Source organism: Pteropus medius, unplaced genomic scaffold (assembly GCF_902729225.1).
Source record: "Pteropus medius unplaced genomic scaffold, Ma_sr-lr_union100, whole genome shotgun sequence".
NCBI classification, from domain to species: domain Eukaryota; kingdom Metazoa; phylum Chordata; class Mammalia; order Chiroptera; family Pteropodidae; genus Pteropus; species Pteropus medius.
Window position 1 is genome coordinate 3,920,872 of NW_024344437.1, and position 16,517 is coordinate 3,937,388.

Genomic DNA, 16,517 nt, shown 5'->3' on the forward strand with positions numbered 1-16,517 from the left:
CATCACTCTCAGCAGACCCAGCCATCTTCCAAACCTCAGTCCGCGCACCGCCACTTTATGAGGCCTTCCCTGGACTCCCATGGCCCATCTCCCTCTCGGTGTGGCCCATTACACTCTCATTCATTTGTCATAGAATCTGTACTTCTCATTGCCTGCATGTGTCACCCCTAGAGCGCTATAAACTCCTGGGCTAGGACAAGTCCTGATCACTGTCTCCTCAGGGCCTAGCATTACATATGGCAAGTACTCAATAAATATTTCTTGAATAAAATGGGTATGTGGTCACATGTGAAGTCAGGCTGAAAATGAGTACACATATTCAGACCTAAGAGATGAGTATTTGAAACGGGGAGGGGTCCCCAAGGAGTAGCCATGAACAAAGAAATGAAGCTGCAAATTAAATATAGTAATCTATTTTAAATAAGTCAATTAGAAAATAAGTCAACTATAAAATGATTAATTCAGTAAGTGTATATTAAACATTAATACCTTACTATCAACATAAAAAGCAAAACTTTTATAAGATAACTGGCTTTTCTTCAGGACTAAACTACATTAATACAGTCTTCCTTTAAAAACTAAAAATATATGCCACAAATGTGATATGGCTAATTGTTAAATTTTAATACCATAAACTATCTCATTATATATCTTTACTCCTTTTACATACAAAGATAATACAATAAGGTTCGAAGATCACAATGCATTATATTGATCCAAAACTCCAACCACTCTCACTGGAACTGTAATCTCTATTGTAAATGTCTATATCCTATATTTTCAAAGCAGGTCATCTTCGATTTATTTCAGAGTTTGGCAGCATAATTTTTCAATGTAATTGGGTCCAGCTGTCATTCTGAATGACAATTTGTCATGCAGTAACTAAAATACATTAGTTTACCTTTCAGCGTTCAGATCACTAATCAGGTTTAACATTATTTCTAGAATAACAAAGCCCAATATAATTAATGAAAAAAAATCAGCAAATCTGACTAAAATCTATTTGCTCAACATTCTTCCTACAAAAGTACCTAAATGAGTATTTCCAGAGAGAAAAATGATTCTCCATAGCTACTCCACCCACCCTTAAAGCAAGCCAGTGTTCATAAAAATGAAAGCTTTTGATCCTCAGGCCAGGATGAGAAAACGTGAATGGTTCAAAACAATTCCATGACCACTCAGGAAATCTTGTGGAACTGTGACCAATTAGTTCAGTCAGTCCCTGTGTGGTACTAATGAGACTGAGGAAATGGGTTACATTTCCATTTGAATCTAAACTTAGGATAGTCAGTGGTTAAAAGACTGTACCTACAATCCCACCCAATTAGAGCCTGCTGTCCACCAGGGGGATGACTTCAACAATAATAGCAATGAAACAAGCATGTAAACAGATTAATACCTTTAAAAAAAAAAAAGAAAAGAAAAGAAAAACCCCACGCCTCAGCATAGTTTATTCATAGAAAGAAGAAAGAGATACTCCAAAGAAACCTGCAATGTGAAAAGTCACACTTTGGTAAAGATGAATCATTAAATCTCAGCTTTTAAAAACCATGACAAGTAAACACACGACTTCATAAATAGTTGCTGCATCATTACAAATATATTTGACCTAGCTTCTAACAGTGCTAATACTAGACCACTTTTAAGGAAACAAGTTTATTCATGGTGATCCTGATACCACACTGTATCAGATCAGCTTGAATTTTCTGCTAGAATTTAGAAAATTGTTAACTCCATTTTGACGAACTGTTACAATTTTTAGAATTCTGATTTTATGACTGGCAAAATCAGAAACAATTTCCAACACCCTCGGTTCCCCTTCCATTCATCTCTTCCTCTCCCTTTTCTCTCATTCATGAACCACAAATGCCCACAGAGATCTCACTCCCATCCTCACATGCAATAAGAAGACAGCCACTGAAATCCACACCCACCTCCTCTCCCCTCACAGCCCAAATTCACGCACACACGCACATTTCAACTACAACTCAACTCAACAAAAGACAGGTGTCGTATACTCTATCACTACCTTTTCAAATCTCGACTTGTACTTTTTTAAAAAATTAATATTCATTGAGTGCTTACTATGTACCAGGCCCATCACCAGGCATCAGGGATCTTTCTCAATTTCCGTTCCCCCAACCAAAATTTAAACATCTGAATCCGTCATCCCCTCCTTACTGATAAACATCCTCTAATTTCAGTCTAAGAGTGAATTTTTTTTCTCCAAAGATAAAGGGTGAATGACTATATGATAGTTAGAAAATCATGCAAAGTATGGTTTGCTTCCAAAAGTTTTCAATACAAGACCTAATTAAACTGCATTAGCTATAGACCTAATAACTAAGTTAGCTGTAGACCAAAAATAAATGTGAGTCACATAAACAACTAAAATTTAGTAAAAACCACATTAATAGAAGTAAAAATAAATAGGTGAAGTTCATATTAATACATATATTCTATTTATAATAAAATAACTCAGGAGGCAATACAACCAAAATATCATGTCAACATATAACCAATATAAAAATTATCAATTAATGAGATATTTTACATGTTTTTTTCAAACTAAGTCTTTGAAACTTGGTATGTATTTTACACTTAAAACACATCTCGATTCTTACTAGCCACATTACAAGTGCTCAAGAGCCACAAAACGCACAGACTTCTACAGTGGACAGTATAGCTATGGACAAAAAGAAGTATACGTTAGAACAAGTAGTAAATATATACAAAGACAAACCTATAATGAGATAAAGCTTTCAACAGATTTAAAATAGGATAAATATAGTCATGATTAATAAATCTTTTTAAAGTTATTTAAGCTAATCTAGGACTATACTGCAATGATAGAAAAGGTGATAAATTTTTTCTTACAAAACTAAAGTGTTAAAACTAAGGCACCATCTCCAGAAGCTGTATGCTATATAAAATGAGTTCAAACAGATTCGGACACTTGCTCTAGAAGCCTGTAACTAGATAGGTAAGATGAAAAATAAATTTTAGATAGGTTAAAAAAAAACACACACAGTTTGATGCAAGCATATTAACAACCTCTTAAGTAAAAATAAATTAGAGGTTGTTTTTTTTTTTTTTAATGGAGTTGAAGTAAAATCACCACTGAATATTCTATAGGAAATTGAAATCACTGTAACAAATTAGCTGCTGTCTTCCATAAATAATTAATTTTTTAGGTGACAAGACAAAAATTATTCATGTATGAGTACTCCTCATCTTCCCTTTGCCTATGCAAGAGAATTCTGGCTTGGCCTGCTGAGTCTCTTTACTTCCCCCACCCTCTGACACGTCCTGCCAGTCTAAACGGAGATTATTTTAGGTACGACAGAGAGAAGAAAGAGGAATACAGGGAATTTACAGGATTAGAGCTGGGTGCTGAGTTTTTCAGACAAGAAAAGGATAAGAGAATCAAGAGCAGCTACACTACGGGAACAATACAAATGAGGGGAAAAAAAGTAAATATTTAAAGAAATATTACTATGGTCTCTATACTTCTAGTCCTCATAATATTCAAGATACAGGAGTAAAGAACCTGAGTCATACAGAAGCTACTTTTGCTTGTTGGAGATTGTTCTTCTGGTTCCATCAACACAGAGACAGGCCCATGTGGGCCATAGATTTATAAATGTAACATACAAATATAGTCTGAGCTTCCCATCTGTGTTGCCAATGGAGAATGGTAAAATCAAAAACTCTTACTTTCTGAAGACAAATGCTAAGTGAAATAAGCCAGTCAGAAAAGAACAAATACACTTATATGCGGTCCCTAGAGCAGTCAAACTCACAGAAAGTAAAATGGCAGCCACCAGGAGCTGGGGAAGAGGAACAGGGGGTTACTGTTTAATGGGCACAGAGTTCCACTTTGGGAATATGAAAAACTTCTGGTGAGGACTGCACAATAATGTTAATGTAGTTCATGAGTGTCACTAAACTGTGCATTTTAAAAATGGTGTCTGGTAAATTTTATGTAATGTATATTTTACTACAATAAAAAAAAAAAAAACGAGGACTTTGAACAAGCTGGACTAGCTTAGAAATAAACCTGGCAGGGATGAAATTTGAAAAAATAAAAATAAAATACTCTTACTGACTTCTAGAGCCATCAACATTAACCACCAACATTAAAAATTATAGTTTATTAAAATACTCATGCCTATTTATCAAAATAAATGTGCCGGATATATAACATTATTTAATAACCACTGAAATGGTAAGATAGTAGCTAAATCGATACAGCATATCAAAAAGTCTTTAAATGTTAGTATTTAAGTGATTCATTTGAAGACATACACTTCCCAATGACAAACTCATATCCATTCTTGGTTGGACATAGTAAAGAACATTTTTAAATGTTATAGCTTTATAAGGATGCATATTAAACTACATGGTGGTTTGCCTCCTAGAAATTGCATGACTTCGCAGAGATGAGCAGGGGAGAACAGAACAATTCCAAAATAACATGAACAAATGGTTTCATGTTAAGGTATGGTGTTACTAGAAAATACCTAGTAACACCATACCTTAAGCCAACTCTATTTATTATTCTAGACTCATGACCTCGTTATTTAAGGTAGAGTCTATGTCATTCTTTTTTATATGCCCAATAAGTATCTTCACTCTGGCAACAGAACACTAAGTTAGGATGACTCAGTAGTTTATTTAACAATCACTTTAAGTATTCTGAGCCTAAGTTTTAAAAATTATTTAAAAAGAAAAAAAGGTGGGGGCATGTTTAGAGCTATAAACTATAACTTCAAATGAGCTGACACAAAGTGGTATTATAGGCACCAAGATCAAATGAAAAAAAGCACTGGACTAAGAGTCAGGGAATCTAGGTGACAACTCCTAGTCTGTGAAAGACTGAAAGGTCTTGGACCTCCTTGCTGGATCACTTTCCTCCCTTATGCAAGTGACAGAACGCAGCTGTCCACGAGATCTGAAGATGCTATGACTCCTTATCCACTTCGGATACCCAGAAAACTTTCTTTTAAACATAAATTATGCATATATACACCTAAATATCTCTATCCTCCCCCATATACACACAAAAGAAAATGTTTAAATGAGGCAAACACAGAAATTAAAAGAATCAGAATAGCTGGAAAAGATCCAAAGCAAAAGTGACCAAAACAAACTAACTATATCAAAGGTGAAAAAAATGCTTATTCAAAAGAAAGTTCACTAAGCAGTACAAAATTCCAGAGTCTATGTTATGTTAAGCACTCATGATACCAAGGTGAGAGAGAGAATGTTCTGATCCCAAAGGATTCACAGTCTCTAGGGCAGACTGACAAGCAAACAAACAATTAGAATGTGCGAGTGCTAAACTTGAGGTAGGGACAAACTGTTACGGGAGCACACAGGACGGGGTATGGAGCTTTCAGGAGTCGATCAGGGAAGATGGCGTCACTTAAGCAGTGGCAAGAGGTAAATCTTGAAACACAAGCAAGTGTTCATCACATAAAAAATGGAAGAACATGGTAACTTGAGAATGCAAAAGTTATTTGGCATGTAAGAGCCCACACAGTATAAGAAAAAAATTATTTTATTGATGATTCACATCTCATAAATGTTAAAAATAATTTAATTACTTAATTTAAACTCAAGGACTCTGAAAGGGTAATCAAGTTACAGAGAATCAGTATACATCAAGTAAAATAATTCTATGACATTTCATAATAGAATATTGTTTATATAATTAGAGCTGAAAATACTTCTCTATTAAAATACCAGAGTTAGCTTAACTTCAAAAGACGATGACTATTTTTATTACACACTGAAGATTTTACATTCCAGGTCAAAATGATAAAATGAGAACATGTATATCATATGCTTAATATAGTGCTTGGCATGAAAAGATTCTAGTAAGTATAAGCTGCTACCACCGACATCGTCATCATCATCAAAGATAATGGTATATTTTAAAGAGCAACAAACTTGGAACATCTAGCTCCTCAGTCTCATTTCTGCAGCCAACTGTTTTGCAAGCTTGCGCAAGCCTCTTGACTTCAGCCATGGTTTACTTACTGTATTACAATAAACCCACATTCACTTCAGAGGGTTTGGGAGAGGGCGTTAAAAACATGAGGCATGAAACCAGACCCAACTACGAAAGCCAATTCCTTCCCCGTGCGTGAAATGTTTTGAAGTAACAGAAGAAACACATACATACATACCATTTTTTAAAAATCAGCTGCAGTATATTTCTCTTAGAAAATGAAAGTATTCGCTAAAGAGAAATAAATCTAGACATTTATACTTCCATAAAATTTGCTATTGTTTGTTCTACCTTAGTAAACTGAGAGGAATCACAATTATTAGAAATTACATTACCAAAACTATAGTATAATTCCATCTATAATTCTTTTGTCTTATCCAAGCAAATACAGTATATGCGGTGGTTCATGTAATTAACGCTAATATATAACAAACCTACTTTTTCAATATAAAATAAATATATTAATGCATACTATTATTCTGTCTCACAGTAATACCTAAAGTATCCACATTTTGCCTAGTCAAACAGTCGGTATACAATTCAAAGTTAGTAACCATTTATAATACCAATTATTCCCAAAAACTCAAAAGTTAATAGTTTTACAATATAGTTCTTGTTAAATTACTTTTGTAAACAAATCCATCAAATTGCCCTGGATTCATTTTTATTTCCTGTGAACAGCTTGTCCTGAATCTTCTATGGACAGTCTTCTTTCCTACAAAATCAACTCACTCACTCAGGTTGGCTGGTCCCTCCCGTCTAATGTCATCTCTTCAGATGATACAGGCCTTTGGATAATTTCTAAATAGCTACATTTCGATTAAGAATGAAAGACTCCAGCTTTTGAATCTGAAGGCCTGAGATCCAGCTCTGCTACTTACTACCTAGATAACCTTGTCTAACTAGTTCACATTTCCTATAGCCAGTTTCCACATCTGTAGAGAAGAAATGGTATCTGAAAAGGGGGTTATTCTCAAGATTTAGTTAATACAGCACACTTTCACAAGTGCACTGTAAACAGTGAAGAGCTAGCGAAATATAGGCTAAGAGTTTCTAAAACAACTGATCACAAAATAGTTTGTAATACTCAAACTTGCCCCTTAGGCTTGTTATTCAAGTAGTTTTCTAAGTATTTAAGTTAATACTCCCAGAGGGAGGTACTGCTTACTCAAGTCCACCACTCACGTCCCACTCCACCCAGACCTTTGAGGGAAGGGAGAGATGTGAGGGATATATAGAAGGGATTCCAGGCAAAAGAATTTGTCGCCTCACACCTAGCCTTTCCACAGCTTTACATCCACCTCACTCAAAATAGGAAATTAGGAAAAACTACCCCAGGCACTTAGGTTAAAGACCATGCAAGATTCGGAAGAACAAATCTCCTGAGTTTCATGGAGAGATCATGCATGATCTGTGGGTACCTGAGACCCCTTCCCTGATGGTTCACCAGGCTCAAGAACTCCCAACTAAAACAGAACAGCTCCATTTTAGTTAGATCATTTTTTTTCCTATGATCAGATGAGCTTCAGGCTCAGGATAAGAATAAAAATAACAATACTAAGTACTAAATAAAGTTAGCTTTGTACCAAGCACTTTACGGATATTCTTTTAATCTACACAACCTTAAAGTAAATATCCCCTTTTATACATAAGGAAACTGAGGCATATGAAGTTTAAATGACTGTATGATATTCCATACTATGGATGTAAAATAATTTATTTAATCTTCCCTACTGTTGAACATTTAGGTTGTTGCCAATCCTTTTACATCATAAAACTACATTTAACCCTCATACTTGTCTACAGATATTTTGTTCTTGGCCTAAAGAACTAAGGATTAACGACAAAAAAAAACTTTTTTAAATTTCTTGATAGATTGCTAAAATGTCATTTAGAACAGCTGTAACATTTAAATGCCCAACAACATTATTTAAGATTACTTTAGCATGCCTAGGAAACAATGTAATTTTCTTTTTAATTTAATGGTAATTTTCTCTTATTCATGATATTTATTATCTAGTGAAGATTAATGTTTATATTAGTTAGTGATATATTTATTTTCTTGAAATATATCAAGTCCTTTGCCAAGTTAATACTTGTTTGTGATTTGTACTATAATAATACCAAAGGCTTTAAAATTTTTTAAATTTGGAGTATTACTCAGGAATTGAGGGTGAAATGTATAGAAACCCAACTCAAGCTGGCTTAAGCAAAACAGGAAATGTACTGAATGCACTGAAAAGTCTGATTTGAAAAGCTACAAAGATGCCATCAGTAATCTATCTCTTGGTTCTAGGTGCCTCTGTGTTAGCTCCATTCTCAAGCATGCACTGCCTTCATGGTGGCAGACTGCCAGTCAAATCTAAACTTACATTCTAATATATCAACAACTCCAGTGATGAGCATCTTTTTCTTTCTCCAGCAGAATGAAAGAAATTATCAAGCTGTCTCAGATGTACAGCTAGGTTTTTAACCAATATCTGTTATTGGTGGGCCAGGTCTAGTTTCTGTTAAGGGTCCAGGAAAGCAGAAAGTAGTCCAGAGAAACCTCAAACCATATAAACCAAAAATGAAGAAAGAATGACTCCCCAAAAGAGTATCAATACATCTAGAACATCTAGAGCAGCAGAAGGAATGGATTCTATGAGGATGAAACCAATAGATCTCTAACAGTCTAGCCTTTGGCTGCCCATCTACCTTATAAACTCATTTCTTCCCATGTATATAATGTTTTAAATACTCATGTTTAACAATATTACTATCTTAGCCACAACAGAAAACACCCTCATCATCTCACCATGGGTAAGAGGGGAGACAAAGACAAAGTCAGGTTACCGCATCCAGCCAGAAATCTGAAATCTCTGTGCTATGAACATTGTTCTTAGGTCTAGATGTGCATTCTTTTTGGAAGTACCTCATATTCTGACAAAATAGCTAATAAACGTAACTATCCCCCTTATAATGTATAATGGTAAAAGAATATAAATAATAACTCCCACTTAGAGTGGAGAGGGTCAAACAAACCACTGTCACTAATTCAAAGCACAGAGCACACACTGGTCAGAGTAGCAAGGATTCCTGTCCTGGCCACGGACTTCCTTGGTCAGGATGTACAGTGTGGATGTACTCATTATTACTATGCCAGAAGACCTCGCTGCCCAGTATCCCCCACGGCCTTAGATTTTCCTTCTAGCAGCTGTACTACTTTAGCAGCCCACTTCCTCTCTCTGAGAACTGCTTTTGAAGTAAAAGAACACAGGCCTTTGTTTACCAGGCTGAGGTTACCCTGGAAATAATTTCCCTTGGAGCTTAGGAAGCTTTCAATCAATTTACTTCAGTCAACTAGTTGAATTAGCAACCAAAGCCAGACATCTTGTCAAGACACAATGTACGAATCTAGATTTCCACCTTTTCAGTCTCATAGCAATATTCACTCTCAAAGTAACAGTACTCTTCCCCTTAACCCTCAGCTTACTAAACAGAACTTTACTTGGTTCTAATTGAAACTCCTACCTTTCCTCTTAACAACTTTAGCATGGGGTAGAAAAAAAGAGAAGGTACTTTCCAACCTTTAAGGTTCTTGGTGTATATTCTGATTCTCTGCTATCCTGGATGGTAGCAATGGGCAGAAAGGGCCTCTCTCACTTGGAAAGACAATATTTTCTTCCCTCTATGACTTCAAGCATGCTAGCTTGGACCAAAGCTAAGTCCTCTCTTATAAGGTATTATCAAAGGCCTCAAGAAGTGGCCAAAACATTCTAGTACCATTAAAGTTCCATCCTCAGTAAATAACACAGGTGAAAATTTAAAACAGCTGGTTTATAATTCCTTAAAAGGAATTGCTAGGGAAAGCAAAGTCCTCACTGCCTTGTACTCCATTTCAACATTTAAGGTCTGTCCCTTACAATGTCCCATTTCAAGTTAGTAATGTCTATCCTTTCCATTCGCAAGTGACAAAAACCCAATTTAAACTGACTTGACACTAATAACAATAATAATAAACTTTAAAAGAAAGAATATAATGGTTAGAAGATAATCACTATCAGCACAGAGAACTCCAGGTGCTCAAGCAGACTCACAAATATTATTTCTCGCTCTTAGATTCATACTTGGCCAAATTCTGACACAGGCATCCACAGCTATGGATGAGTTAACTAGTTCAGCATCCTCAACAGACAAGAGTTCCAGTACAAGTCCTGTGACTGATCCTGTGGCTCCCTTTGGGTTAAACGTTCATCCCTGAACCAATCACAGTAAGTAACTCAGGATGTGCCTGAGTTAAATGCCCAGTCCACCTAAACTCACCTAAACCTGCTGAACTAAAAATAGGGAGTTCGTCAAAGAAAACTGAGGTACCATTACCAAAAAGAGAAGTGTATGCAAGACAGATAAAAATAAGAGATGTCTACTATTCCTGGTAATATTACAAATGCTAACAATATTTTTTTAATTTCTATTCAATGCCTTATATATTCTTTGTTAATAAAACACAATCTTTGTTATGTGCTTATATATTTGACATACATACATTCAGTAGACATGGATCTACTGAAAAGAAATATTTTTATCAGATTACGAATTGCAAGATGCCAGTTTAAAATAACATTCACATATGTAATAATACCGACGTAAATATCACACATATTCAATACACATTTATAGGAATAGGCAATACACTAACTTTACATGAGTCTAATTTATTTCAAGATCTTAAGACTGGCCCCCACTATTGAACAGAATTTCAGAAACTGGTCTCCTGCCTAACAAGGTATCCTGCATACTCAGAAGGTACTTAACTTATCCAAGAGCCAGATGCACAAAAAATAAAGATACATAAGATAGGCTCCTGCCCTCACAGCATAGAAGGAGAACCATGCATAAATCACAATATTAAACAATGATAAGTATATCTTCGTATGAGATACGCTGACAATGCATAAAATATGAGAAGTACAGACAAAAATTAAAGAACTATAAAACTTATGAAAAACAATATTTAAAGTAAATGGTCAAAAATGTGGATGACTGAATTTTATAACACAGCTACATCAGTGAATCAATATGGGGGCTGGGTCTTCTAGAACCAATGAATTTCCTTACATTGTGTATGGAGAAAGCATAGTAAAAGAGATCCTTAAGATACATTTAAGTAGCTGCACAATATCTGCAAAAACCTGTCTAGCAATATACAAAATACTTGTTTAAGATTAATATAACTTAAGCATAGGCTGGCTATAGAATATTTGTTGCTTTAGTGTCATTATATGACCAAATTAATATTTCTGTGGAAAATCTCAGAACTCGATACTGAAACTTCCAATATTTATATATACATTTCAATTTAATTTTCAACACCCAATAGCAAGAATAAAATATAATTCAAGCTAATGTTAAAAGACTTACATGTCAACATAAATTAAAATGCAAGAAATTCTCTTTTAATATAAATAAATGTGGTTTTATTAATAGTAACAACTTCCACAATTCGAAAGCACAACTGCATATTTTTAAAATAAATTTAAATGCAGAAAATACTTTTTATTTGTGAAATTCTAAATATCTTTAAGTTAAAAATTATTCTGATTATCAAGCTGCAAATGAAAAACTCTAAAAAAAAGTTACTGTCACATTCGAGTACAGGAGAATAACTTTAAAATTTTCTTTTAACAAAAATATTATGATCAATATTCCAAAAGAAAGGAACTTAGTCCACAAAATCCCGTCAAAGTATCTTGTTATGCTTTCAGTGTAGTACACAGTGTGCCACTAAATGTGAAAAAAAAAATTCAGAGGAAGAATCATTTTCTACAACTAAAGATACACTGATACATCACAAAGTAATTTGTGAGGAAAATAATCTACAAACTAAATGCTACAGAATTATAATACCCAAGGCAGCTATTCAAAACAAACAAACAAAAAAATGTGAATTCTTTCATTAAGTAAATATTAATCTTCCATTTTATCTTTTCTAAAAATGTTTATATTAACATTTTTGATAAAAAGAAACTTTCATATTATAAACAAAAAAACACGTGATAGCATTTATCTCAAGGAAGGAAAAACCTTAAATAAACATATGTTAAGCAAGAGATTAAGTAATATGATTTTTATAACTGAAACAGCAAACAAAATTCCTTTTCTATAGGTAAAGGCTCTTATACTGCCACATTAAATAATTACTCCCTAAGCCAAAGTTTATGATCAGTTTCTTTCACTGGTAAAACTACAATGCAAAATCCTTGACAATACACTCTCATTGTGATGCTATTTACAAAGTAACATATACATCTTCCTGATGCTACACACAGCCATATTTTAAGTCAGTGATATCATTATACAAAATACATCCAACCACAATGGAAATTATTCATTTTACTTCTCATTGCATTGGCGATTCTTCAACAAACTCCCACGATCCACCTGAGTAAAGGAAACCGATCGCTACCTTTGGCAAACAAAAGTAGAACAATTATAGCCACGTCTGTGTTAAAAAAGTCCTATAATTTACTGCATGCTTAAACTTTACTCTGCAAAACTTTAATTCTTTGGGCAAGGCATGTGAGAAAACAGCACCTAAAATCCAAGTATTAGAATTCTCAAATTATGTATAGAGAAAGATGTGCAGAAAAAGAGAGAAAGAAAAATATTTTGACAAAGTGACCGAGACATTGTTTAAGGCAGAAACTGTTTTGTGAAGTTTCATTAGTTCCTCTCTTTTCTGTCATAAAGGGCACTGTGATAGATATTTCGCTATTTCCACCTACATTTTTTATTTATTTATTTTAAATTAAGATTGCAAATGAAAAAACTCATTTAGAGATAATGGAGATTTTCAACCTTTAACAAGTCACTGAGTGCACTAAATAGATTTTACTGATTTACTTAATAAATTAGTAAATAAAATTAGGTTTGATAATTATTTCTTAAATGGCTAAGATTTCTAAATATTTTCAGAATCAGCTTAAGTTTTCACATGACATTTTCATCTTGAGTATATAGGAAAGATAAAGCCCTAAACCTACATTCAAGAAATATGACACTTCAAATGACCAATTCATATTCCACAATCAATATAATTCAGAACTTAATAGTAAATAGCTCCTTTTGTCATTTATTCTTTCCCCAAGTTTCCACTGAAAGATTTACTGCATTCTTTAAATACGTACAAAGAAATTTTAAACCTAACTTTGTCGATTCCAAAAATGAATGCAGTTATAAGGTCGTAAGCAGATCTGAGGTTATACCACCTCAGTAATACCTCGTTTCTGATTAAGCTTAACAGTAAAGTTAATCGCGACAATACTGTTTACATACTAAGGCTTTATGCCCGATTTTCATTGCACTGAAGAGAGTTAAATTTCTTTTTCACCTCAAAAAGAAGTATTTCACTTCCTTTCTTAGCCCACTGTGTATCTACAGAACCCATCTGTTAAGGACTGATCCAGCAGAATCGCTGTTGCTGCAGACTCCAAACGGGTTACCCACTCAAATCCGTTTCCAGCTTGAGAGAGCTCTACTGCCTCTTACATTGAAATGTATTAAGTAAGCCTACAGCTACTTATTCAAATAACCTCATATCACATAAAGTAAAAATCTATACTGGTTAGGTGAAAACTGAAGAAATCTTTAAATGTGTCCTTTTAAATTCATAGAAATACAGTACCTACTAAAAACATATTTTGAGATTTCATCTATTTTCTTTTTTTAAAAAAAGAAAGGGCAAGTACTAAACTCCTATTTGCAGTTGGTTAAAATTAAAACTCCCAACAATATTTTTATTAGTGTTTTGAAAAGAATTTGGTTATATCGACGTGGTAATATTATTCCAAACTTACACTGACTTTTGTGGTGATTTATTTGAAGGGCACGGTTAAGTAAAAAGTGTTTTGTACTTAAACAGTAACAAACATAACAAAGCAAAGATAGTCTCCTATCTTGAACCTGACCAATAGCAAAAAGAAAAGAAAAAAACAGCTTTAACTTTTCCGTGAATTTAAGAGGTCCCTAAACCATAGGCGTTATCTAAACCACATCTCAGGACACCGCTGCTGTAGCTGCAGCTTCCTTTCAGTTTTGCAATAGATCAAATAAAAATAATTGCTTAGCTGAAAAATCAGGCTACATGGGTGTTACAGAAATTCCCTGCAAGCATATTTTTATATTCCTGTGACTCCACACCAAATACAATAGTCAACTGATTGCTCCTGATTTAAGCCTTGCCTTCCAAATCCCAACCTTACTGTATGTGAGACTATTTATTGCAAAGGAAACTGTTGAAAAAGCTTTGCTGCAGCAAAAACTGCATTTACAAAACATTAAAAATGAACTACTCTTGATTATGTGCAATTCACGGTTCTCCTCTCCTTATTTCTTCCCGTTTCTTCCCCTGACATCTTGAACGCTTCTTAGCCTCTCTTTAGATAGCGCAAAACATTAAGTCATACACAGTTCTGCAGTAACTCTTTCTTATCATGAAAGAAACCAAAACCTAGGGCTGCATGTAACACCTTCCCTTTAGTCTATCCATCTGCCACGCTCTCTGAAAAGCAACCGTAACAACCAACCTGTATGATTTGGTGTCCTCACATTTTAACACCTTGAGGACACGGACAATGGACACACGGACACACACACACACACACACACACACACACACACGACTCACGACTTAAGGGGTCTGCATATTCAGGGCAACATTACAAAGAAAAAAGGGCTGCCTAAAAAGAGATGGGGGTGGGGGGAACACAGCCGCCACGCTCTCCATCACATCACAGCCTCGGAATAAATTTAAAGGCAGATGCAAAACTGCATCATCTTCTTCCCCATTTGAAAACATCACACTCGGCTGCTCAAGTTGGAGCTGATGCGCTTCTCACATGTCAGCAGCTCGGGGGAATTTAGGCTCCAGGGGCAAGGTTTTCATCCTCGGAGAGCGACACCGCGGACAATTAAAGTGTGTGGGAGAAAGAACCCCAGAGAAAAGGAGGCCACCTCTCCCCGCAACTAAACTCTCAAGTCGACCCAAAACGGGCACGGCACGGAATGATTTACTACTCTTGGTGTCGTGGGGAGTGATAAAAAAGCGGTATCAAGTTGGGCGCTGCGCTCAGGTGGCAGGAGAGGTGCAGGGGACAGCAGGGAGGTGGCGGCGCGGCTCGGGCAGCGCGCAGGCAGGTCGCCCGCCGGCAGCACCGGCTGGACGCCGCGCTCCAGGGACGCGCGGCGCGGTGACCCGGGCCGCAGGGGCCGTGGGGGCTGGGGTCGGACGGAGAGCACGCCTTTTTCCCTTACCAGGTTGAGCACCGTCTCCACGATGTCCCTGTTGCTGACCTCTCCGACCTGTATGAGTCCGATCAACACTGCGAATTTCATGCGGATGTTGCGGATCGGCACGGACGGGTTGATCATGCCGGCGGGCAGCACCACCGCGCCGGGGCCGGCCGCCCCCCTGGGCTCCCCGGCCGCGCCGGCCCCGACGGCGAGGAGCCCCGCGGGCTGAGGCTCCGGCCCCGCGCCCGGGCCCGGCTTCTCGCTCGCCATGTCGCCCCCTCGCGCGGGGAAGGCGAGAGCAGAGGCGCTGCGTGCGCCGGCCCCGCTCCCCCCGCCGCGGCCCCGGCGCCCCGGCCGCCGCCTCGGAGCCCCAGCATCCACCGGCGCCGCGCCCCAGCCGGCCCGCGCCCTCCGCGGCGGAGGCGGCGGCGTATCGCAGGCCCGGTCCCGGGGTGGCGGCGCCGCTCCCCGCCGCCCCGCGAGCGGCAGTGCCCGCCCAGCAGCTGTGCCGCCGCCGCCGCCGCCGCCTCCCGCCCCCCCTCCCGCTCCGTCCGGCCCGGCCCGCCCCCCGCGGAGATGCTGCGGCCGCTCGGACGAGCCCCGGGGCGCGAGCCGCTGGCCACAGCGCCGGCCGGGGCTGAAGCTCCGCCTGTGGCCGCCGCTGCCACGGGCGCCGCTGCTGTGGCGAAGCCCCGACGCCGCCGCTCACTCCGCCATGTTGCCGCCCCCTGCCTGCGGTAGCGGCCACTGCGCGTGCGCGGCGCCTCGGGGGCGGGGCCGCGGTGCGCCCCTCGCGGGCCCCGCGCTCCTCCTCCTCCTAGCCACCCACCCGCGCCCCGCGCCCCGCGCCCGGCGCCCAGCGGCCCTCCCCCCGTCACCCCGAGCCCGTGCACAGGTGAGCAGGTGCATGGGGACCGCTGCCAGACGCTGGGCGAGCTGGCAGAGGCGGGGCAGGTGCTGGCTGCCGTGCAGTGTTTCCCTTGTGGGTGGCTTCTCCCTGCGGGGAAGGACACAGTGTGTGTGTTTCTTGCCTTCGCTGTCACCTACTCCTTCCCTCAGTATCATCTTGCTGGGAGGAGGTTCGTCGTGTTCGTCTTCGGCGTCGCATCCAGCAGCTGCTACTCCCCGTGCCACGTGCCTCGTAAGGTAGGGGAGCGGCAGGCGACCTCTTGCCGCCCCTCTTCGCCCTTCCTCGCAGTCCTGCCGGCCTGACCACCTGGAATTTCCC

General features: G+C 38.4%; 1 protein-coding gene across 12 annotated transcripts in view; it reads right to left on the reverse strand.

Annotated features, from left to right (window-relative positions):
- The window catches only part of NBEA (neurobeachin), a 629,692-nt gene extending 614,108 nt beyond the window's left edge, over positions 1–15,584 (reverse strand). For 4 of the 12 annotated variants that reach the window (XM_039873020.1, XM_039873016.1, XM_039873013.1 and 1 more), the window contains exon 1: positions 15,311–15,559. In XM_039873020.1, the coding sequence (XP_039728954.1) occupies positions 15,311–15,559 (249 nt within the window). Of the gene's footprint in view, positions 1–15,310 lie in introns of all 12 variants that reach the window. The other 8 variants (XM_039873022.1, XM_039873012.1, XM_039873017.1 and 5 more) reach the window with 4 other exon arrangements.
- Positions 15,585–16,517: the final 933 nt, after the last annotated feature.